The following is a 25591-nucleotide window of genomic DNA, read 5'->3' as shown; positions in this document are numbered from 1 at the left end:
CCCAGAACAGAAGCAGTAATTTGAAAGGAGCCTGGGTCAGACCCATCTGCTGACCTTGGAGAACCTCTTGGAGAGGCAGGAGGCAACTGGGACTCACCCTGGGGACACGGACACCGGCAGCAGCCATTCTGGGAGTTCGTTCTACCACGAGGACACTGGTGCTGGGAAGCACAACGTTGGAATCCTCCCTCTAGTTTATCAGTGCCAGGACCGGTCCCACGTGCCAGCAGGCTGACACCAGCTCAGAGACCCCAGGACCTGGCCTCACCCATCAGTGGGTGGGCATCAGGCCCGGGACCACAGTGGCCCTGCAGCCAGCCATGTCAAGACCCAGCCCACCCAGCAGGCCAACACTAGCTCCAGGACCCCCCGCCCCACAGCCTGTCACTCCAGGACCTGGCTTCGCCCACCAACGGGCCAGCACTAGCCCCGGGACCCTCCCAGGGCTCCAAAGCCAGCCACCTTGTGACCCAGCCCCACGCACCAGTGGGCCAGCAGCCTCTACACTAGTCAGGGCCCGGCAATTAACTAGTTGCCCACAGTAGTCAGCCTGCCACAACAGAAGGGCCCACGCAGCCCGCATAAAGGGCACCCCTAGAGCACGTAACCCTGGTGACCAGAGGGAGATGCACTGCTGGGCCCACAGGACGTCCCCTACATGAAGCCACTGCTCCAAGATTAGGAAATTCAAATCAAAACGACAATGAGCTATCACCTCACACCAGTCAGAATGGCCATCATCAAAAGAATCTAGAAACAGTAAATGCTGGAGAGGGTGTGGAGAAAAGGGAACCCTCCTACACTGCTGGTGGGAATGTAAATTGGTACAGCCTCTATGGAAAACAGTATGGAGGTTCCTTAAAAAACTAAAAATAGAGCTACCATATGATCCAGCAATCCCACTCGTGGGCAGATATCTGGAGAAAAAAATGGTTCAAAAGGATACATGCACCCCAATGTTCATTGCAGCACTGTTTACAATAGTCAAGACATGGAAGCAACCTAAATGTCCATCGACAGAGGAATGGATACAGAATATGTGGTACATATATACAATGGAATATTACTCGACCGTTAAAAAGAATGAAATAATGCCATTTGCAGCAACATGGATGGACCTGGAGATTATCATCCTAAGTGAAGTAAGTCAGACAGAGAAAGATAAATATCATATGATATTGCTAATATGCAGAATCCAAAAAAAAAGACACAGATGAACTTATTTAAAAAACAGAAATAGATTCACAGACTTAGAGAACTAACTTCTGGTTACCAGGGGGGAATGGGGGGGGGAAGGATAGATTGGGAGTTTGGGATTGACATATACCCATGGCTATATTTAAAATAGATAGCCAACAAGGACCTACTGTAGAGCACAGGGAACTCTGCTCAATATTCTGTAATAACCTAAATGGGAAAAGAATTTGAAAAAGAATAGATACATGTGTACATATAACTGAGTCACTTTGCTGTACACCTGAAACTAACACAACATTGTTAATCAACTACACTCCAATATAAAATTAAAAACAAAAAACAAAAAACCTCACTTCTAAATTCTAGCACTAAGATAGAGAAAGCAGGAAGCGTTGTCATGAGTTGGCCACCTGGATGAAAAGGCACTGCCCCCTTCAGCTCTGTGTTCGCTTTCCTTTGCCCTCGTGCATCTCTTCCTCAGGAACTATCCATTTTAGAATTATCTAATTGTCATCCAAGAGGGGTTTGCATCCAGGGCAAAACATGAGTAAAGTTCAGAAAGAGTGAGAAGTACCCCCAGACTTTGTACAACAGGACCAGCTCGATTATGAGGGAAGGTGGAAAAGGAGAACCAGCAGAGCACAGTCTAGTTCCGGGCAGGTCACTTTAGGAAAGAGCACATGTGGGGTTTAAGACCTGGAAATTAATTCCCTTAAAATCAGCCCACTCTGCTTCGTACCTCCTTGAAGTTTTCACATCCACCCATTTTGAAGACTCCTGGAATATTCTAAATATTATTTCAAAACTCAAAAAAGAAAGTTTTTAAGGATGAGTATAATGACTTCCATTTCTGTTTATATGAGGTATTAGATGTCCAGAGAAAGCCTTCTGATATGGATCTAAACATTCTGGATAAAATTTTTTTTAATATTTTAAACCAATTGGTAGAACTGTTTTGAAAAGGATAGATAAGGATAAGAAAGTGAAAATCCTGAGAGTTAAGCCTCTCTTATGCTGGCGTTTGTCAGGAGGTGGGGCAGCCATGTGTACCTGGGTCTCCTAGGCAGTCATAGAGTGGGGAGAAAAGACAAAAACACGGGGCCTGTAAAAGTCAAGAGGATGGACTGGGAAACATCCACATGAACCCAGAATCCCAGAAAGGATACACTGTCAGAGGGTTGAGCTGGAGAGGGAGTTCTCTCTAGAGAACTGCCCTAGAGAGATACAGTGCAGCTGGGACCAGAATTGATATCATCCGTGTTATCCCCTACAATAAATCTCAGCCAGATGGTTGGTTTAAAACGCTTCCAACAACTTATTGGGGTGATGGAAGGCAGCCCAATAATGCACAACTATGTAAATATGCTAAATTAATGAAAGTTGCATATGTAAATTTGCTATGTAAATTACTAAAACCCAAAGTGTACACTTAAAATGGGTGAATTCTATAGCATGTAAATTATACTTCAGTAACGCTTTGGGGGCAGAGGTAGGAGGCAGATTGCCTGTCTTGCTCCCGATCTGATCGTATATCAATAGTCAATACAGGCAGCTAATGCCCTTCACCAGCAGTGTTTCCTGACCAAAGACAGAATCAAAAGGGAAAAGAAATCCAAGAACAGAAAGGCAGAATGAAGAGGAGAAAACTTATCCGTGTCGTGAGACACCGGCTGTGTCTGAATTGTCTTCCAACATGACTCAAGCAACCTTGGCATAGCAAACCAGGTCAAATCTGCATTAATTCACCACCATGACACTCACGCTATGATTACTCAGAAAAAAAAAAAGTGATCTTGGGATAAATAGAGGCGCAAGAACAAACTCATAACAACCCCTCCTTTTGTCTTTTTCTGTGAGAGGTGGAATGAAGAGTGTTTTGCTGTGTGACCAGCCCTCCTGAGAAATGCAGCACACAGGGAATGCCAGTCATGTGTCCTGTCCTATCACTGTCTTCCCCAAGTCTTAGGGGAACTTGTGAGTTTCTGTGGTATATGGTTACTCTCCCCAGCCATGTGTCAGCACAACTGTCCCTCGCCTCCTTCAACTCTTGGGTTACTTGTTTATATGTATCGTTCTTCCTACCCACTCACATGAGTCACTTTAGGAAAGATCACATGTGGGGTTTAAGACCTGGAAATTAATTCCCTTAAAATCAGCCCGCTCTGCTTCGTACCTCCTTGAAGTTTTCACATACACCCATTTCCTACTTCTGTCCCAGCTAACACTGCTTTCCTCTTGCCATGGAACAAACAAATCTATTTCTAAGCTAATTTTGTTTTTCTCTGAGAATTTTATAATTTCCTTCTAACCAAATCCAGACAGTATCCCAAAATAATACATTTTGGTAAAACTAATATAGTTTGAATGTGTCACCTGTTGACTAGACTTCTTCCACTATTTTACAAAGTAATTCCCAAAGGCAACCTGATCTTCTTTTTTTTTCTGGAGGTTTGGAATTAAAACTTTTATTTTTTTAGTTAAAGTATAGTTGATTTACAATGTTGTGTTGACAATCTGTTCTTAAAATGAGTCTTTTCTAACAGACAGTATGTCCATTTTAAACGGTATTTTGGTTTTTAAGATTACAAAATAATGCACAACATTTGTAAAATGTCTAATAATAAGAAACATACAGATGTAGAAAACAAACTTATGGTTCCCAAGGCGGAAAGGGGGGAGAGCTAAACTGGGAGATTGGTACTGACATACACATACTACTATATGTAAAATAGATAACTAATAAGGACCTACTGTAGAGCACAGGGAACTCTACTCAATACTCTGTAATGACCTATATGGGAATAGAATCTAAAAAAGAGTGGATATATGTATATGTATAACTGAGTCACTTTGCTGTACAGCGGAAACTGACACAACATTGTAAATCAACTATACTCTAGTAAAAATTAAGTTAAAAAAAAAAAAAGAAACCTATATCCTAAAGCGAGAAGCCTCCCTTAATGGCCCTCACTGAATTTGGTCCCCTCCTAGGGGTAACCACTTGAACAGTTTGGTGTGTGTCCTCAAACCCATTGCTCTAAGTGTTTCCATCTGTATTCACACACGTGCGCACGCACACACACACAGTGCAATCTTAAATTTAACTTTCATGGGATAAGTCTGTATTTTTCTTTTTTTTCACTTAACGTACCGTGGAGATCTTTCCCTGTCAGTATATAGAGTTCTAACGTCATCCTTTTTGTTGCTTCATAGAATTCTATTATATGACTACACCATGATTAACGGAGTTTCTATTTTTTTGCTATTGCAAACAAGCTTCAGTGAGAATTCTTTATGCACAAGTGTCAATATTCCTATGTGATCGATCCCTAGATGTGAAAGAGCAGAGTCAAAGGCATGAGAGCTACTGCCGAATCACCTTCCATAAAGGATACATCAGAATCTGCTCTCACACTCAGTGCACGAGAATACCTGTGTTCCCACACCCTCATCATTCCTGGGTGGATTAAAAATGGATTAATGGATTAATGGATTAAAAAGAGGATATTCTTTTTCAGTTTGCATTTTCCTGAATACTAGTGACATCTAGCATCTTTTCAGATGTTTTCAGTCATTTGTAATTTATTTGCCTATTAATTCCTGTGCATTTCTTTACCCATTTTTCCTACTGCCCTACTCAGAGTGGTTTAGAGAAATGCTCTAAATTATGCCTAATTATCAAATGTCGATTCTTTATGTGAGAACATTGCCTCCTTAGTCTGTTGCTTGTCATTTTGCTTATGATATTTTTTTACTGTGTGGTGGTTTGCACTTTTTATGGAGTCAGATCAATAATTGATGGTTTCAGGGTGGGCGCTTGCCTAGCCCCAAATTACAAAATAATTTTTCTATATTTTATTTCAGTACTTTCAGTGTTTTGTTTTTTATATCAAGACTCTTATTCCATCCGGATACCCTGTGTCCTATTTCCACTCTTTCGTGTTTATTTACTGAATTGTAGTTACTCAGGGTTTTGTTGGGAAGAATGACTCATTTCTGTAGTGCCTGCCACGGGTGTGTTTTAGGTTAAATATCTTTTGCTCTGGTTTCTGGAAATGGGATCCATCTGCTTACCGACCTCTAGTCAGTCCTCACTGATAGATCCTTTCCTTTTTTTCCAGCACTACTTTGTTTGTATTCACATTTTTACATCTTCCCTTTCATTTCAATGGAATTTTGGCAGAAAATGCTTGTCTGCCATCTTGAATGGAAATGTCTGTGTATATATGTTCTGAGAAACACTTTATTATGAAATAAAAACATGCACATAATCGAAAATTTGGAAAATACAAAAAGACACAAAGAAAAAATAAAAATCAACCAAAATTCCACTATTCGATAATAAAAAATATCAAGATGCTGGTGAATTCACTACCAGCATTTCTAATGCATATAAATACAGTTTTCATAGAAATGTTGGATCGTATCATATATTTAGTCTTATACTATGCTTTTTAAACTCATATTATGTGAAGAGTATTTTTCTATATCCTTGAGAACATGATTTTATTTTTAAAATGACTGTAGAGTACTCCATCTGCACGTTTCTTAGAAATTAATGATCAGTTTCTTTTTAATAATATATGTATTATATGTATATATACATATATATGTAATAATATATAGTATTATATATAATTATATATAATATATATAATTATATATAATAATATATATATAATTATATATATTTAATAATATATGTATTATATGTATTTCCAGAAAGGGTAATACACTTCCATGAATCAATACAATCAGAATTCTCCTTTCCAACCCCGACTCCCAGTAGCCAGTTTCCATTCCTGTAATCAACAAATGATATCTGATTATTTTGTAAAGATAAACCCATATGTGGAACTGGGTGAGAGGTTACGTACCTTTCTAGTTTCTGATACCTACTTGCTCTCCAGATTTGTATAACTTATACTACCTACATATGAAGACATTCTCTCTCTCTCTCTCTCTCTCTCTCTCTTTTTTAATATTTGTCAATTTGGAAGGCAAGGAATGATTTAATATGCATTTCTCTAAGAATAAAGTTAGAGCATTTTCTTTCATACGTTCATTAGCCCATTCTACTGTACATCTGCCATCATAAACTATCTGTCCCTATAGCCTTTGCCACAAAGGACCCTTTAAAAGCACTTTCTTACGGCTTCCCTGGTGGCGCAGTGGATGAGAGTCCGCCTGCCGATGCACGGGACACGGGTTCATGTTCCGGTCCGGGAAGATCCCACGTGCCGCGGAGCGGCTGGGCCCATGAGCCATGGCCGCTGAGCCTGCGCGTCCGGAGCCTGTGCTCCACAACGGGAGAGGCCACAGCAGTGAGAGGCCAGCGTACCGCAAAAAAAAAAGGAAAGAAAAAATGTGCTTTCTTAGTTTTCAGGATTATGGTCATCCACTGAGCGTTCCCACACCAAGTCAGACTGAGGCCTTCTCCAAAGGCGGGGCCTCTAGTTCCCTGAACTGCATCATCAGTGGAGCCCCACTGCGTTACATTCCTGTTTGTTTCAATGAGCTTTCTAATACTGCTGGAGACTTCTTTCTTGAGGTCTGCTGTGAACTTCTCACCAGAAAGAAGAAAGACCGCCTAGGATTTTTCTCAGAGAAACCATGAAGATGACATAAGGCTGCCGTTTTCCGACGTCCCCCGATCTGAGCTCTTGCAGGTGGGCTGTGTGACCTGGTGTCCATCACCCAACTTCTCACTCCCTGCTGAGTGCCCCCCCGCACCTTGACCCATTCTGTCCCCGAGTGGGGAAGGCTCTTCCCAGCTACCTCTCCTCATCTAGGCTGCAGGTGGCCCTCTTCCATGCACCCGGGGCAGCACCCTGCATGTCTATATCATCTGCAGGTGTGCACTTCCTGACTGTGTCTCACCCCCCCCCCCAAAAAAAGACTTTGCGGTTCCCCCAGCCATGCAGAGGCCCCCCACGGCACGTGTCCTCGGGTGATGTTCGCTGACTTGAAACCAATGAACACACCTGCCCCGTTCTCCAGGCTTATACAGCCTACCTGGCTCTTCTCACAGTCGAATAAAGGACAAAGGTGCAGTTCCTCACATACCCAGGTCTGTCCCAGATATACGTTGGCTAACCAGCTCTCCTCTGCGTGTTCAGCACACCTGGACCTGCTACTCAACCCTGGCTGAACTCCAAAGGCAATCTTGTCCCGACTCCCAGTTTTTCTTTCAGCACCCTATAATTGGATGTTTCTTCTCCTCACGCCACCCATCAAACTCCAACCTCAGTCATTTCAGTGGTGACTCATATTAAATGATTAGCTAAGGTTCTTAACCGATGTTTTTCTCTTTTTTTTTCTTTTTTTCCCCTGACAGATGTAGCACTGCTATGTCTTCTGCATATTTGCACACAGAGAAGACGTTCAATAAACAGCGGTTGGATCAGAAGCACTGCTGGCTTTCTTTTTCCCAACCTGATCTAGTCAGAACAAACTTCTTCCGCTTCTCCTCGGCCCCCAGCTAGCTCCGCCCCACCCGCCTCCCCCAGGCCCACACGCCAAAGTCCGGGCCAGCGAAGCTGTAGACCTTGATCCCAAGCGGAGGAGTCACACTTTGACCCGAACTGGTATCTGTGCCCCGCACTGCAGGCTTCAGAGGCTGGACTTGGCCCCCTCCTGCAGGGACTCCGCCTCTGCCGCCCCCTGGTTCTCTTCTACGGGGGTCCCAACCTCCAGCTGTGCTTTAAAAACACCTAGGGAGCTTTTTTTTTTTCTTTAAACTTTTTATTTTATGTGGGAGTAGAGCCGATTACCTGTTGTGAGAGTTTCAGGTGCACAGCAAAGCGACCCGGCCATACATATACATGTATCCACTCTCCCCCAAACTCCCCTCGCATCCAGGCTGCCACATAACACTGAGCAGAGTTCCCTGGGCTCTACAGTAGGTCCTTGTTGGGTATGCATTTTAAATATAGCCGTGTGTACATGCCAATCCCCAACTTGGGGAGCTTTTTAATAGCTCGTACCAGGGCCTCCTGCCAAGCCGGCAATTCTGACTTAATAATCCCGGGTGCAGCTTGGGCATCGCAATGTTTAAACATCCCCTGGTGATTCTCCTGCTCGGAATCCAGGTGCGCGATGGGTCCCCGCGACAGAATCTCCAGCTCCTGCACGCGGCTGCCTGGGAAAAAAAAAAGAGCGCGTGCCCACACGACGGGCGGGGTCCCCGGGCGCCCCACCCCCGCGCGGGCGTGGCCGTCCCGCCCTTGGACTTTGTCTCTGGCGGCGCGGGGGTAAACCCGGAACCTCGCGAGGCTGAGAACCAGTGACGCGAGGCCCGTGGCGGAGCAGGCCGGCCACTCGGTCGCAGCGAGGGCAGCGCATCCCGGGTGAGTAGCCGAGCCCCGCTGGCGGCGTTAAGGTCAAGGCGGGGCGGGGGCTCGAGACGGCGCAGCCCGGGAGCCTGGGCGGCGGGGACGAGCGCGGGGGAGCGCCGCGAGCCCCCGAGGAGTGAGCTGGTGGCCTCCCGCCCCATCCCGGAGCAGCGCGGGGTTGATCCCTGGTCGCCTCGTCACCTTCGGGGCATTCTGACCAGGTGCCCTGCTCCCCGCTGCTCTGTGCATCTGCCTGCCCCTCCCCAGCCATCCTCCCGCATTCACCCCATTCCGCCCCCCGGCACCAGGGCCGACTTGCGGCCGCGCCCTGGCCGGGGAAGCGGAAGTCACCTGTTTAGGCTGCACCAAGTTAGCTCAGCTTTTGGACTAAGGGGGTAAAAGCCATGGGATGGAGACACCAAAGACGCCTTCAGCCTGATTAAATGTAATGCACATGCTCCCTGACTTGCTAAACTTTATACTAAAACAGAACCAGACGTTTGCCTGGGTACATCGTCTGCATGCTGTAACCCTCTTTCTTTGGTATAGCTGAGGATCCGAAGTTCACATTGCTAGCAGGAACACCAATCACAGCCCTAGCTATTATTTACTTTGCTCTCATGTGCCTGGCTTCCGCGTTATGGGGGGCGGGGGGTGGAGGGGTGCGTAACCTGGCGGGGGCTGAGATCCCACAGCACGCCCTCCTCTACCTCCTGGAGAGGGCTGCCCCCTTCTTTGTTTTTCCCCAGTCTGCTCAGAAGTTTCCTACGGGGTAGTAGTGACCATACTATCCTCCTTTCCTTAATACCTGTATTAACCTCATTTAACTTGCACACCTTCCCTATTTCATAAATGTTGGCATGTACCCGTAGAATCCCGCTATTTAGATGAGGAAACTGAGGCAGAAGAGATGCAACAGTTTTTAGCAAGGATGCTGAGAGGTCAGTGGCAGATCCCGAATTCCAACCCAAACCTTAATCTCTAGACCTCGCTACCTGTGCAGGTACCCAGCAGACACCCTAAACCCCAAATGACGGAGACCTCAGGATGCTAGGCTCTGGAGAACCTAGGAAGAATCTGCCAGGACAGGGATTAACAAGGGGCTTGTTTTAGGGCTTGCATCACGCCGGCACTGAGACAGCGGAACACCGAAGTCTAGAATCCGGTAACTTTCATGTCAGCCAGCACAGTGGTGAGGCTTCCGGCCACCCTTGTGGTGCTGGAGACACTGAGGAGAGAGGCATCTCACCAGGGCAGAGATTATGGGAGGCTGCCCACCCCTTCAGCCCCAGGGACCAGCATCTTACCTGCCCGGGCCGGTGCTCAGTAAACATGATAATGAACTCACCTAGCCTGCACGAACTAGCACAGGGACCCTGGCTAAACCACACACATACTCTTCTGGTCCTCAGTCCCATCTGTAGAATGAGCCAAGAAACAAGAATTTAAGTCACAATTTCCTCAGGGTCTGACCATGCTTCAAGCCGTCCCGTAGATGAATCTGTGAGCATTAGTCTGTCCCCAGCCAAGCTGCAAAGCAAGTGAAGAACCGCTTCACCTCACTAATGATGTCCATCTTCTGTCCTCATCCCTGCCTCTCAGGTGACCACTCCATTCAGGGAAGCCTTCCACCCACAGCAGTTTGCCCCTTCTCTCCTCATCCCGGAGGAAATAAGACCTTCCCTTCTTTCTCAGCTGGTTGGTAGTGAAGCATCTTATACACTCATTCTCACTAAAGTGTGAGTAACTGATAGGATGGAAGCACTGAGCCTTGTATGCGTTTGTCAAAGGGAGGCCTTTTATTCATTCAGCAGACCTACTGAGTGCCTTCCTGTGGGTCTGAGAAACAAGGTAACATCGTAAAGCACTTACTGCTGGCCAGCACTGTGGTCACATGCACCGCAGACATTTTCATCCCATCTGCAAAACCACCCGAGGCCACAGGACCAGTAGAGGTGCGGAGACCGAGGCCCAGAGGGCCTTCGTGGGCCGCCCCAGGTTCCACAGCTAGGCAGGGGCAGGGCCCACCCATCTCCCACCGATATCCTACAATCACAGGGCCGAGTGGTAAGTGATCTGGCGTGCGGGCCTCAGAGCGTGGGGAAGGGGTACGGTGTGCTGACAGCAAGTCCGGGGGAAAGCTTTCGAACGTCTGGTTATTCCCCTCCTTACATTTTCCTCTTGAATCTCAGATTTTAAAGAACAACAGTGCAAATAAGAAAACAGTGCAAATAAGAAACCTAAACGGAGGTAAAAATAAAACCAAAAGGGAGCAGTTACGTCATAAACACCACATGGTCAAGGCTTTGCCCGTGAATAATCAGGACCTGTGATTATTATGAAGACAGGTTAACTATGAGAAACAGTGAACTTCTCCTTTGGGTTAAATCTGGGCACGTGTACAGTTCCTGATTACTGAACATTTCTGTCCCGTATAATGCTTAGCAGGTGTGCGGATAGCGATGACCTTGCTGCTATGAAGGCAGGTTGGCCGAGATGGTCCCTGTGGGTTCCCTCCCCTTTCTAAGTTGAGAGTCTGCTGCCAGGAGAGATGTTTACATCACGCTTCTTGGTTTCTTTCACTGTTGCAGAAAGTGTGAGCTCCGTGGAGTAAGCAAGCTCGGAGGGAATGGATACCGAGGTCCTCACGTGAGTCTCTCTTGCTTTACAGGTGTCAGCCAGAACATGGCGCCCAACCTGAACTCAGTCAAGACGTTTTTCGTTTTCTTGGGAAAATCAGTGTTTGCCCTTCTGGAGGTTCTGGTTTTTGCCATAATCCCAAGGCCACAGAAGAATGTTGCTGGTGAAATCGTACTTATAACAGGCTCTGGGAGTGGACTTGGAAGGCTCTTAGCCCTCAAATTTGCCCGCCTGGGATCGGTGCTTGTTCTCTGGGATGTCAGCCAGGAGGGGAATGAGGAGACCTGCAAGATGGCTCAGGAAGCTGGAGCCACAGGGGTTTATGCGTATACCTGTGATTGCAGCCGGAAGGAGGAAGTGTATAGAGTGGCCGATCAGGTACATCTTGGGTGCTTGCTGTTTCCTACGGGTAGTGAGACCGCTACGTAAATTCTTTGACATCCGTCAGTTTCTTTGTCTGTTCGCCTTCCTCAGTGCTGATGTACCTCTCCCGCATCCCTTTACTTTAAAAAATATTGGAGAGTGGGAATTAGGATTTTGGAGTTCTCACTGTGTGCAATACACCGTGCTTAGCACCCTGTGTGAGTTATATCACAATCCTGTAAAGTCAGGCCTCTTATTATCTCCACATCACACATAAGAAAATGGAAACTTAGGGCAGGTGAGTCGCTTACCTGAGAAACACAGGTAATAAGTAGCAGAGCTACAGCTGGGACTTGAGTCTTCTAACTCTGAAGAATGCACTCTAACCAGCGCGTGTGCTGGCTGTGCTGGCCCCCATTACCGTGCGAGAGATGGGCCGTAGCACCCTTCTTTGAGGGTAAAGAAACTGAGAAACAGGGCTATTAAATAACCTGTTTGGGGTCACAGAGCTAGCATGGGACCAAGCCAGGATGTGAACCCATATCTAGCCTCATCGTAAGTCCAGCTGTCCCCCCTGCCCCCATCAGTGCTTTCCATTAACGTGTATTTCTCTTAAGTGGTCATATGAAAATCAGAATATTCATCCTAAAGACTCAACTGCAGCTGCTGCTCTGGCAGTGACACAGATGCACTTAGAAAGAACGCTTTCAGGAAACCCGAGCTCCGGTAGGCCAGCGGTACGGGCGTTCTTAGCTCATGGAGGCACGCACCTGTTTGGTGGCCGCCTCTTTTCCCTGAGAAGGATTTCAGGGAAATCCCGCTCACCGGCAGGAGCGCTCCACACATCACTCTCTGCGGCTCTCAGAATTCCCCAGTTTAGCGAGAAGGAAGGAAGCAGACCGGCCTGCGGGAAGGTTCCTGCACAGCTTGTCGGCTCGAACCCGGATCCCCTTGCGGCTTCTCACCTCACTCCCTAGCGCAGATCCCTGGCCAGTGAGTTTCTTTTGTTTTAAGTTTGTCTTTACATTTTATACGTCCGTGACCACCACCGTCACCAGTCGCAGGCTGCCCAGCAGAGTCTGGGGATCCAGACCTAACAAACTGGCAGGGGCTTGTGCAGGGACCACCCTTCAAAGCGCAGGGGTGTTTGCTCTGGTCACCCTCACAGAGTAAGCTCTTTGCACTTGGAGTGCCAATCGCCCGGCACATTGACTTCCGCTGGCTATGACTGACGTCTCCAGCCACTCTTAAGCAGTGACTGGTTCATATTTAAACACAAAAGACCTTAAGATATTGATACTATAAAGCAACCATTTCCACTTCTTGTTCTTGATAGACGATAGGGACCAGAGATTTTTTTCCCATAAAAAGGAGTAAACAAGGGGCAAACTTTCAGATCCGGAAACTTCTCGATCGCATCCCCCCAGGCTGTGGATCTCATTGGCTGGTGGATACCCAGCACGTCAGCCTCCTTGCTGGGACCCGGGCCTTCTGCAACAGCAGATGGGGAAGGTGGCAGCATCCGCCTGGCTTCAGTAGTACCGCCTCCCTGTGCCCAGCTGCACCATTCTCATAGGCAGGTTCACCCCCATACGTGCACACCCACACGTGTGCACACAACACACAGAGCTAGAGATGTAAGTGGTGCTGCAACCAGTGGCGCCCTCTGATTCGCGGGGGACAGGGCCCCTGCTGTGCGACACATTACAGGAATGAAATTCAAAACACAAAGGCAGAGGGACAGCCGCATCCCCTGTCGTCAAGCCTAGAAAATCCTGTTGCTCATTTCTGACAAAGGGCCTGGGTCACATGCTGAAGGTCTGCTCTAAGGGGAAGGCTCCAGCGGCGCTCCCAGAATTTTTATTCCTGAAGGTTATTGACACCTACTCTGGCCAGTGTGACAGCAGCAGACGGGGCCCCCTCTGATCCTCCTTTCACAGATCTTACACCTGAAAGTCTGTGTTGGGGAGAAGGGAACCAGCCAGCTGGTGAGAACAGGACGGACGGGTTCTGAGCTCAACGGTGTGTTTCAACTATGCATGTGAATATCGTAAACCCTCCGTTTCCCCCCCCCCGCCCCCATCGCTGTGCGGCCCAGGTCGTGATTTATGTGGCATGGCTGTCATGCCTGGTGTGCCACTGCATTAATTAAAATGGGGTGCTGCTTATACGTCATTTAGCATAGGACCACTGAGTATAAGAGCAGCTCTACCTGTAGAAGGAAGGTAGCATTGCAGTGTTGGAACCATCATAGGACGGGAGGAGCATGAGTAGAGAGGCATCAGACCTAGATTTCTGGTGCGCCATAAACTCTGCAAAGGAGATAAACATACTTTGTTTTTAGAGCGCATGAACTCAGTCTGAGTTAACAAGGACAGGAAGCATATAAAACTATGGGGAAGTGAACCTGGATGATGTAAGGAATTACAGGCATACCTCATTTCATTGCACTTCAAAGGTACTGTGTTTTTTTTTTCCATCTGAAGGTTTTTTAACAGATTGAAGGTTTGTGGCAGCCCTGCCTTGAGCAACAGTGTTGGCACCATCTTTCCAACATTTGCTCACTTCATGTCTCGGGGTCACATTTTGGTAATTCTCACAGTATTTCACACTTTTTCATCATTATTATGTCTGTTCTGGTAATCTGCAATCAGTGATCTTTGTTACTACGATAATTCACTGAAGGCTCAGATGATGGTTAGTATTTTTAGCAAAAAAAAAAAAATTTAATTAAGGCAACTTGTCTCTAAGACATAATGCTATTGCACACTTAATAGACTACAGTATAGTGTAAACATAACTTGTATATGCACTGGGAAACCGAAAAATTCGTGTGACCCCGCTTTATTGCGGTATTTGCTTTTCTGCGGAGGTCCGGAACCGAACCCGAAGTATCTCCGAGGTCTGCCTGCACTGCACTGGTGATGCTGTTCTCCTTATTCAATTCAGGTTAAGAAAGAAGTTGGCGACGTTTCAATCCTCATCAACAATGCCGGAATCGTAACAGGCAAAAAGTTCCTCGACTGCCCGGATGAGCTCATGGAAAAGTCTTTCGATGTGAATTTCAAAGCACATTTATGGGTAATTATTTTTTCTTCTCATCATAAATATAAAGTTACTCTGTCATTTTACCTTTTTTTTTTTTTTGCGGTACGTGGGCCTCTCACTGTTGTGTCCTCTCTCGTTGCGGAGCACAGGCTCCAGACGCGCAGGCTCAGCGGCCATGGCTCACGGGCCCAGCCGCTCCGCGGCATGTAGGATCTTCCCGGACCGGGGCACGAACCCGTGTCCCATACCTCGGCAGGCGGACTCTCAACCACTGTGCCACCAGGGAAGCCCCTACTCTGTCATCTTAAAGTGCCTTCCTCACGTTCTCTTACAGTAGTATTGGTCTGTAAATAAAGCACAGACTTCTTATTTCTAGCTTGAGCTGTCCTCTCCAGATCCAACTTAACCTACACCTCCCAGCGCCTCTGCTCAGAGAATCCTACAAAGACACAACTGTCCTCTCCTCCTGTCATAATCATGAACTGAAGGCCAACCTGTGTCAGGTACTATCCCAGGCACCTCATGAAGAAGCCTTAAAACAGCAGTGAGACAAGGGACCATAGAAGTTAAAAGTGACCGTGCTTAGACATGACCAGGTGACCTTATCGTTTGCCTAAGAGAGTTCCTGGCTAGAACTCTCTTGAAGTGAAAGGAGGCGTAATTAACAAGCAAGCATCAATCAGGTCTGTTCGGGGCAAACCAAGACGCATGGTCACCTTACTCGGTACCTAACCAGGGAAAGGAGAGTTCCCACCAGTCCCACCTGGTGACTAGGGGCCTTGAACATTGAGGCACAGCCCTGACTTCCAAGGCGACGTGCCCACATTCAGGCTGCGTCTTCCTGGCTTTTGCAAAGACCAGTCACGTCAGCTTCCCCAGCCACACACGTGCCCTCGTTCTGCCCCCGCACCCGGCTCTTGCCCACAGCCCGTCCCCCAGACCAGCTCTCTCCATCGGGGCGTGAGAGTTTGCCGGACATTTCAGAGACCCCCTCCTTTCTCCCCACGCCAACCTCAGGGGCTCCTGCCCAGCTCTCCTGTGACAGCCTTCACATGCCATTTGGAGTTTGTAGGTTTTGTGTCCCCTGGTTTCACCAAAAATGTAACGCTGCTGGTGGTAGTTTCAGCGTTCCGTATAGTTTTGGGGAGAAAGATGGAAAGATTCCGAGCTAAGGGGCCACCGAGTTCCTTCAGGAACGACTGCACGGGATTGATGTTGTCTTGTTGCAAATGCCCCGCTCCTTCTCGAGACAGAGGTTAGAAGGTACGGTCAGCATGAATGTGAGGGCGTCGTCTCCTAAGTGTCCACTCCCGGGGCGTTGTGTTCCTTCCCCACCGCTGTCCGTGTCCCCATCCTGGTCTCCTCTTTCTCTCTCCCCTGCTAGTTGCTCCTGAGCTGCTGGTGTTTCCCTGGCCCCTGTCATGCCCTTAAGTCCTCACACTCTGTACACTCTTCCCAGGCGGGTTCGCAAACGCCCTTTGAGCACCTGCCCGGAGTAGGCACGTGACTGCTGAGGGTCAGAGAGCTCGTGGTGACCGTGCTCCCAAGGGGGCGTGTCCCACGGAGCAGTGATGCCCATCATCATGGACCATCGGAACTCAGGATGCCGTGGGTCACGCTGAGCTGTTGGTGCCTCTTTGACTTTCCACTTCTCTCTCTCTCTGTTAGTTTCTCTCTGAAACTCATCGAGATGCAGACGAACAAAGGTTGTTTGACTTTTATTAGAGATCCCTTTTCTCATATTTATGCATATTATTCCTATTTGAAAATATGAATATAAATTTATTTCATATAAATATGCAACTATCCATGTTTGATTCATTATTCCTTTGTTGCAGCATACATGTCCCCAAATTTATTTCTCTTTTAGCTTTTTTTCCCAGGTCCCACAGGAAAGGTGAAGGTATTCTATATAATACATACTGAGACACAGTGTGTGTCTCCTCTGTCTAACAGATATTCTCCTTTATGACATGGAATAAAAATAAGAAACCATTATTCAGAGAAGTATAGATGACTTTAAAAATAAAGTGGTATTTTTAAACTGAAGCCAGCAGTCGCATGTCCTGTGAACAATGTTCAGAAAAATTTGAAATTCAGCTATAAGCCCAGGGAGGAAAAAAGGCACCATGAGTTGAAATAATCTTATCCTTGAGTGTTCTTATTGGTTTGTGGGTCGTGGCTGCCACAACTAAGAGTTTCCTATACTGCTTCAATTATTGTCTTAATACTGTGTTTTTAAAAGTCAAACATGAGCAAAATATACGTCTGAATAAGTTATTTTTAATAATATTGGAATTGCCATCAGGAAAGCATCAATACAGGTTAAACCAGTTAAGATGGTTATTTCCCAGACGGTTAAGTTTGAATATCCCAGTGCCTTCAGGTATTTTTTTGAGCTTAATTTTTTTTTCAATCACAGTGATCTTATAAACATCTGAAAAAAATATAAAATGTGGCATCAAATGTTAAACATTTCACCTTGATCTTCTTAGACTTATAAAGCCTTTCTACCTGCGATGATCGCTAACGACCATGGACATTTGGTTTGCATTTCGAGTTCAGCTGGATTAATTGGAGTAAATGGACTGGCCGGTAAGAGAAATGTGATATTTCACAATTGCAAAGTTTCTTGTAACTTTAACTTGAGTAATAGCTCTGAATAATCAGCACTGACCTTATGCACTCATAATGAAGGATAATAGATGAAGAGGGATATTCAAGTAAGGTAAGTGGTTGAGAACTTCACGGTCCGGCCAAATCACCCAGCAGTTTATACGTACACGAAGTTGAACTGTGCACTTCGGAAGCGTTAGGTCTTAGGCAATCCCTTGGGTTTAAAAAGAGAGAAAGAGAGAGACCCTACTGATAAATTTCTTACACAAGTGATCAGCATAGTCACCGTCCCCCAAAGCTCACCCGGCACTGTTATCAGGATGATACCAGGAGGACTCTCACCCCTCCTAAGTTTCCATTAAGTGATCTCCCCTAGCCGTGAGTTTAGAGAAAATGTCTTCACCCCAGGAAACCTAAAATTAACCTCTTTGCTTTTCCATTGGTTGGAGACTTGCAGGAACTTGTTGTGACTTCCATTTCCCTGGCAACTGACTTGACATTAGTGGTGGGGAGGGGACAAAGACGTACGCCAAGATCTTCGGTGAAGGCGGCCCACTGGGGAGCTGGTTCTAGGAGGAGCGGAAGTCCTGTCCCTCTTGGAGGCTCACCCACCGGAACCCTAACTGCAGCACTCAGTAGTGGACGGCCCAGCTGGCCGACTGGGCCCTGCCTAGTGCTTTGGAGCTGAGTAGTGTGGTGGAAGGTTCACAACACTAGTCTCAGCAAGTACGTCTCAGCTACGTGGATAGGTTTCCGGAACCACCCATCACCCAAAATATTAGCAGTCTGTACACATCTCCCTGTACCCTGGATCTCCCTTCCTCTGTCCTCCTTAGAATTCATCAGGTGTTATTATTACCTCTCTCGTACATCTGAGAAATCACGGGTCTTGAAATCATACAAGTGTATTTACAGCTCGTCTTAATCCTTTTCTTGGACACAACATATCTGTCTTCAGACGGACGTCTCTCCCACCCGTGCTCCCCTTAGGAACAAGTGTAAGCCTTTTGAGTTCCCACAGTGTGAGTGGTGGCTCCCCTGTGTCAGAACCTCAGATATGCTATTTAGAATGCAGATTCCCTGGCCCTGGGCCGTACCCACACCTCTTCATCTCGCGGGTCGAGGAGCTCAGAGAGCTGCATTTCTACCAAACGACTCAGATGATCCCAGAAGCGGCTCAGGACACCCCCCCCGGCCCCTTCTTCTGTTGGCTTTCCCACTGTCTTGGGCAGCAGCGGGCCCCCACCAGCCCACACCTGGCACCTGTAGCCTGGATCTTGCCAGCTGGAGGAGCTGCTTCCCACCGAAGCCAGGAGGTGTGCATCGTGTGAGGCAGAGGAAAGGATAAGTCCACCTAAACTCCTCTTCTCCCCACGTTTCCATTTAGTAAATTGAATATTCAGGTGTTTACTTGAAGTGAGCGTACCTGAGGACAGAGAGCTCAAAACTGACACAAATACCAGTTTCCCCTCCCCCTGCACTTGAAGATAACTTGAGCAGTTGAGGCGGAAGGGACAGAGTCCTTTGTTTTTTTCTGGAAGTGGAAGAATTAGAGTTGGAAGAAAATTTGATCTGAGTATCATGGCCCACACTGATCTCCACTGCCCAGACTCCCACTTGACCTATTATTTTATTTCTCCTTTTGTGTGTCTTCCTGCCCCGACTGGGCTGCAGTTCTTTGGGACAGGGACAGGGACAGGACGCACATCTTGTGCCGCGTGTCATGGCTGGCAGAGTGTCTGACCATCACTAACACGGGAGCAAAGGCCGGCTGTGTGACCCGCCCCTCAGGAGGCTCCCCGCAGCCCTGCTTCTCCGCGAATCCACGTGGTCATTGTAATCTGACCTTGAGGTGACCGTGGTCCTTCCCGCTCACTCCTGGCCCCTTCCAGGTGGAGCAGACCAAGATCATACAGAATAAGGACTCTGAAATTGCCGTCCCATTCTCTGCTGATATTCATGTTACGAGGAAACCTTAATGTAATGACATTTAAAAACTTTACGCTATACGTTAGCATCGTTTGTCTTTTTTCAGATTATTGTGCAAGTAAATTTGCAGCCTTTGGATTTGCTGAATCGGTATTTATGGAAACATTTGCCAAGAAACAAAACGGGATCAAAACCACTATTGTGTGCCCATTTTTTATAAACACTGGAATGTTTGACGGCTGTACTACTGGGTAAGCATGTCCTCTGATTTCAAAGAAACTATGTTTTGAAAAATGATGAGCCATCCATTTTATTTTGTTCTATCTGTTTTCTAAAGTTGTTTAAAAAGATTTTTCCAGCATGCAGCCTGATTTATAAATGGTTTCAGAATTTCCTTCCTCAAATGCAGTTGTGTTTAAGATACTGGGTTTAATAAGCAATGGGTTATCAAGGCTGTATCCAAGTTGCAGCCACCCTGTGGCCCAGACCTCCTCCCCCATCTCCTCGGCACTCCCATCGCACCCCCTTTCTGCCACCTGACTCCATCCTGCCTTCTCCCTGATTCCACAGAAGGACCAGAAATTGTTGAAGGGGCATAAATACCCAGTCTGCACTCATGAGATGACAGGCAGGTAGTTTTCTTTTCTTTCTTTTTTTGTTATTTTTGTTAAATATTCATTTATTTATGTATTTGGCTGCGCCGGGTCTTAGTTGCGGCGCGCATGTGGGATCTAGTTCCCTGATCAGGGATCAAACCTGGGCCCCCTGCATTGGGAGCGTGGAGTCTTAACCACCGGACTCCCAGGGAAGTCCCAGCAGTGATTTCTCAAAGACTCGCTTTACAACATTTAGACCATTCATTTAATACGGTTTCACATATGTGCATATTGTAACATCAGTGTATTAATTAGAATCATTTTCCATTTCGAATCCTAGTTATGCTATTATTTGCCAGGTAGGTAATAAGGAAGTAAGTATAGAAAAAGATCAAATCTGGCAGGGAAAGAAGCAAATAAATGATAATGTCTTACAACTGTTTTATCCTATTTTTAAGAATTGCTTTTATTAATTTCTTAATATACGGCTTTTTTTTTTTTTTTTTGACCCCCTAGCTGTCCTTCTCTGTTACCGATTCTGGAACCAGAATATGCAGTCAGGAAGATAGTAGATGCTATCCTGCAAGAAAAATCGTACTTATATATGCCAAGGTTTATATACTTCATAGTGTTTTTAAAAAGGTAACAGTATCTGCTTCTATTACTTCTGTAATGTGTCAATCGTATCAACAAATGACTCCAGGTCCTACAGAGGGGAGCCACTTAAAAACTACCTGTTAAATGAATGGATTTTGATCCCTCGATTGTTCCCATTTGCTGACACAATCTCAAATTTGCATACTTGCGGTGCTTCCCGTGAGTCAGAAAATGGAGGTTACGTTTACTTTCATAGGCTGTTAGTTCTGGGCCCAGTTGGGGAGCTATCTGCATAGGTCCTGAGAAGGCTTTGGAAACCTGAAGAAGTTCAGTGACAGGGAACCACATCACACACTCCTTCAAATATCTATTCAATCATCAGTAGAGTGGCTAGTGTGTGTGCCGTGCTCTGTTGGCCATCCCAGGATCTGGGTTACAGCAAAGAACAAGAGAGATAAGAGTCCCTGCTCTCACTGGAGATTCTCTTCTCGGGGGGCTGGTGGAGGGAACAAACAAACAAGAAAGTAAAGTAAAAGAAAGATATTCTGGGTGGTCCTCAGTGCTATGAAGGAAATACAAAGCAGGAGAAGGTGATCCCAGAGCAAGAGGTGGAAGAGAGCACGGCAGGACTGAATTGTCAGTAAGGTCCGCACGGGCGTCTCATGGAGAAGGGTAACATTTGACCAGAGGCCAGAAGCCGGGGAGGGCAGGAGCCACCTGGATATCTTGGGCTGCCCTCGGAGGGGCCCTTTTCTTCACCTCACTCCCAGGACAAGTCTCCGGTTTGTTTGCTGTGCCTCTCCTCGCCCTGCTGTGTGAACATCTGGATGGACGGGGTCAGAGTGTCAGGAGAGGTGAGCAGGGTGGAGAAGATGAACAGTCTTAGTTGGGTCACGCCAAAGCTCGGAGGAGCTATTGCATCTAATCCTCCCAGTGGTCCCAGAAAGAAAGAGCGATGACCTCTTTTGACAGTGGAAGGAACTGAGTCTCCAGAGGCCAGTGACACTGCGGGTGACAGAACTGGGATGCAAGCCAGGCTCACGAATCCACAGGACTTCACGGCTTCCTGTCCATCGTTACAGAGTGTAGTGAGGCCCTGGAGGCTGAATAGTGTAAATAAAGCAAGGAGAGATCCAGAGACCCTGGGCCAGTGTCCTCCCATGTGGTGGATAAGCCCCGAGTGACCATGAGGCAGGGACATTCAGGTGGGCGTGTGTGAATGACTTCTGCAACAAGTCAGTGGCCCTGCTTTTCAGCGGAGCCAGTAAAGATGCTTTCGTGAATTATAACCGGGAAAGTTCACTCTTGTGTTCTCTTTAGTTTCTTGCCCCTCAAGCTTGGAATGCTTTTGGCTGAGTATATGGGTGTCTTTAATGCAATGGATGGCTTCTGTGGCCATAAGAAGAAAGACTAAAGACCAACTCTGGCTGATGTCACCTGATACCCAAAGCTACGCAATGTCTGTTTCAATGAAGAAGTGTTTGTCCGACCGAATGTATCTGGAAACCACAAGTTCTTCGTCTGCTGTCCGGACTAGTATTTTCAACCAATGCCTTTGAAAATAATGTTGCGTACTGCTTTTCTGTTGAGTTTTTTAAATTAAAAACAAACAAACAAAAAAAAAACAGCCCATTTTTGTCATTTGCTTGCAACAGATGTGAAAGTGAGATAATCCTCTCTCTCGTGAACTGCCTTTCGCTTTGGTCTTTTGGGAGGTGGCTCAAATGGGGCTGGCTGTGGCTGAGCCCGCGCTGGGCAGCGGAGATGAGGGCTGATGGGTGAGTGCTGAACTGGGTGCCCTCTCTCCAGAGGACACAGAGCTCTGGATTCCCCCTTGCCCTGCTCTCAGCCCTGGCCTTGTTGAAACTGTGCCGCCTGGTGTAGAAAGGCCAGCCTCCCATGTCCCCCTCTGCACAGTAGCCACACAAATGCTTGCTTCTAGCCCTGGGTATCCTGGTGAGGGTGCACCAGGGCCACTGTGTCAGGGAGCCTTCCTGCACATTCCCTGGGTGACCCGAGGGGCAGTGATTCTAGACCACACACTAAATAGGGTCACATTTCTTTCCTAGAAGAGATTCAAGAATGGTTGCTTCTTACCCTGAAGAAATGATATTCTACTGAGTTAGATGACCTGTTCCCTATTAAGCCAGAAATCATATTCATGTGGGTAATTTCAAGTGCTTCATTTAGTATTTCAAGTTGGGGTCGTTGTGAGGTATTTTTATCACAGAATGAAAAATTTTATCCATTTGCATTCCTCAGGGCTGCCTTCATTTCAGATCTATTGTATGCTTACAGTTTAATCAACTGGCCAACTGTTTTCACGCTTTGGAGATTAACTATAAAAGCACGATTAAGAGAAACACGTTAATTACCGTATCCCTGGAGCTCCTTCCCAGGCTGGTGGGAGCACCTACCTTGCAAGAGAAAGAGCAGCCTTTGTCTCTTCCCATCCTTTGGTGGAGCGTGGGAAGGGATGAGAAGTATCCCGGAAGACCCTGTGAGAGTCAAAAGAAATGAGAGTTTGAGTATCTTGGGGGTAACATTCTCTTAGAGGAGTAACCGTCTCAGGGAATGCGGCGTCTGGGATTCATTGTGGACTGATTTCTCTTGAGCTTCCTGCATGGCTCCGACAGCTCCGCCCCTGTATTTCCTGTCCCTTCAGAAAGCCTTTTAAAAACTCCTTTTGTGATCCTAAAAACGATAGCTCACATTAACGCGCCTGGCACGAAGCTGAGCGCTTTACACACGTTATTTCATTAAACCAGAATCATAAAGGTATTTGGCGTACGCCGAAGAAGAAAAAGCGTTTTATTTCCTCCTCAACCAGAGACGTGCATTGAGAGGATCAAAGGCCCGCTTACGCCAACCGACTCATGTTCCAAATCCTTGGTTAACAAGGTTAATTAAGAGAGAGGCACAATATTGCTCCTGTATTACAATTCCAAAAGCGTATATTCTAGGCGCCTATCTATTTAGTTGAAGAATAAAGAAGAGGCTCTCAGGGGATTTTGTAGAACAAAGGTCTGGGGCAGAGTGGGCCGTACCACATCATAACAGCGTTAACAGCAATTATTTCTAATTGGAGTGCATCTTGGCTGGACGACTACAAAGGCCTGAAATCTAATTGTGGTTTTACAGTACCCGTACGATTGTCTAAGTGAATTCAGATTTATTTGAAGCGTTCACAGGAGAAGAGACCATATGTAAATTAGAGGATTCTAGAGGGTAACAAATAACAAGCTGATTTAACACCACTGAGGAGCAAGTGTCCTCAGCGTGTGTTTCCGAGCAGCTTCCATCTGAAATTTAATCCTAATGAAGCCACGATCAAGAGCCCAACACCTCAGGAGGCCTTAAGACTGGAAAGGCTGGAAAACAAGGGCTGTCCCCAGAAGTGGGCACGCTGCCCTCCGGATGGCATCATCCTGTAGTGGGCACGCTGCTCAAGAATGAGGAAGAACGCTTGCTATTAGAAGGAGTTTGGCTGGGGAACACGTGTGACCGTGGTTTGGGGAGGTTTTGGGGGCTTGGTTTTCACATTGTGATGTTGCATTAGTTAGCTCAGGCTGCCATGACAAAATACCACAGACTGGGGGGCTTAAACAACAAACGTTTATTTTCTCACAGTTCTGAAGGCTGGGAAGGGCAAGATCAAGGTGCCAGCTGGTTCAGTTTCTCGTGAGGGCTCTTCCTGGCTTGCGGTCAGCCCTCTTCCCACTGTGTTCTCACATGGCCTTTCTTCCATGTGTGGCCATGGAGAGGGAGATCATGCTCTCCCTCTTCCTATAAGGGCACTAACCCTATCACGAGGGCTCAACCCTCATGACCGAATGACCCTAGTTACCTCCCCAAGGCTCCATCTCCAAATATCATCACACTAGGAGTCAGGGCTTCAAACACCACATCCTATCAGCCAGAATTAGTCACGTGACTAAACCAGCCTGCCATGGATGCTAAGTGTGGTCCCCGTTTTGTCCTGAATGAACCAGCTAAAGATCAGGGGTTATATCACTGTAGAAAAGGATAAAAACAGGTGTTGGTGTCAACTTACAGTTCTGTCACAGTCGGCTTCCCTAAATATCTATGTATCCTCTTATCAGATGAAACCCACAGACCCACTCCACCTCAAAGCCCTTCCCACTCACTGCATGTCTTGCGAAGTCCAGAACTTTGCTCTGTCCTGGCTCTGCTCTGCTACTGGCATCTATGCCCTGCCTCTCTCTCTCCCTGTGTCCCTCCCCATCTAGTAAAGACTCTCTTGGGACCATCTGAAGCATAGCTTTAGGGGAAAAACCTATCACTTGATGATTGCTACGGTGCTGGATACCATGTCTGGCAAACAACCTTTAGTGGAAGGTGCTGGAAAAAGGCTTAGGACCACAGTCTTACTCTGCTAAGGCCATTGTCTGGAATCCACCCTTCCAAGGGCTTCTCATCAGACACAGAGGGTGTTGGCTGTTTCAACCATCTGAGGCTCTAGATTGTAGGTAGAGAGGGCCTCCTGGGACAGACTTTTATTCCCTCACACCTCCGTTTGCACACAGGTGCTCTCCAGCCTGGGTTCAACTCTGGGAGACTCCACTTAAAGCAGCAGAAACATCCAAGTCATAGCAAGATTCTGAATTTGTCTTACCTTTTCCCTTCATGCTACAATCTCCCTCAGCAGGTGACAGAGCTTTCAAGGTAGAGTGAGGTCAATTTGAACTAAATGTTTCCACTGCCAAACACAGATCACCAGATTTCTAGTCTGTACGATTCTGAGCCCTTGCCACCTCCCACCTGAGAACTTGAACTTACACCTCATATTTTCATTTCTGCCATATGCAGCACTGCTCGACAAGGTACTGAGTTCTATATTAATTTTAAAATGATGTTCAGCTATAATAATGATCGTAAATAACAGTGAGGTAGGAACTATGAGTGTGTTCTCTCTGTTGTGTGAAAGTCCAGAGGTGAGTGGATGATACCTTCTCTGCTGGTTCTGCTCTATGAATTTCCAGGGACCTGGGCTACGGACAGCTCCTCACTCGGCCATCCCTGCAGTGTGGCCACCACCATCACCGCCAAGATGGCAGCCATCATAGAACCTTCCAGGCAGCAAATGTAGGAAGGGTAAGGATGAAAATGACATAGGCACCAATTTGCCTTTAAAGGATATTTCTAGAAACAGCCACATAACACTCTCTTCAAACATTATTAGATGCAAGTGAGACTGGGGATTGTAGCTTTGATTACAGCAGCCATGACTCCATCTAATAACAGCAGAGA

General features: G+C 46.8%; 1 protein-coding gene across 1 annotated transcript; it reads left to right on the top strand.

Moving 5' to 3' along the window:
• The first annotated feature begins 8418 nt into the window (after nucleotides 1-8418).
• Nucleotides 8419-21932, top strand: LOC115855005 (epidermal retinol dehydrogenase 2). Its single transcript, XM_030859713.2, has 7 exons — nucleotides 8419-8546; nucleotides 11203-11549; nucleotides 14484-14615; nucleotides 17078-17177; nucleotides 19234-19378; nucleotides 20240-20365; nucleotides 21641-21932. Exons 2-7 carry the CDS (start codon nucleotides 11217-11219, stop codon nucleotides 21732-21734), a joined length of 930 nt encoding a protein of 309 aa, XP_030715573.1. The 5' UTR covers nucleotides 8419-8546; nucleotides 11203-11216; the 3' UTR covers nucleotides 21735-21932.
• Nucleotides 21933-25591: the final 3659 nt, after the last annotated feature.

The sequence above is a fragment of the Globicephala melas genome, chromosome 17 (assembly GCF_963455315.2).
Source record: "Globicephala melas chromosome 17, mGloMel1.2, whole genome shotgun sequence".
Taxonomy (NCBI): domain Eukaryota; kingdom Metazoa; phylum Chordata; class Mammalia; order Artiodactyla; family Delphinidae; genus Globicephala; species Globicephala melas.
Note: the sequence above shows the minus strand (reverse complement) of the source record. Positions and strands in the feature narration are given on the sequence as shown.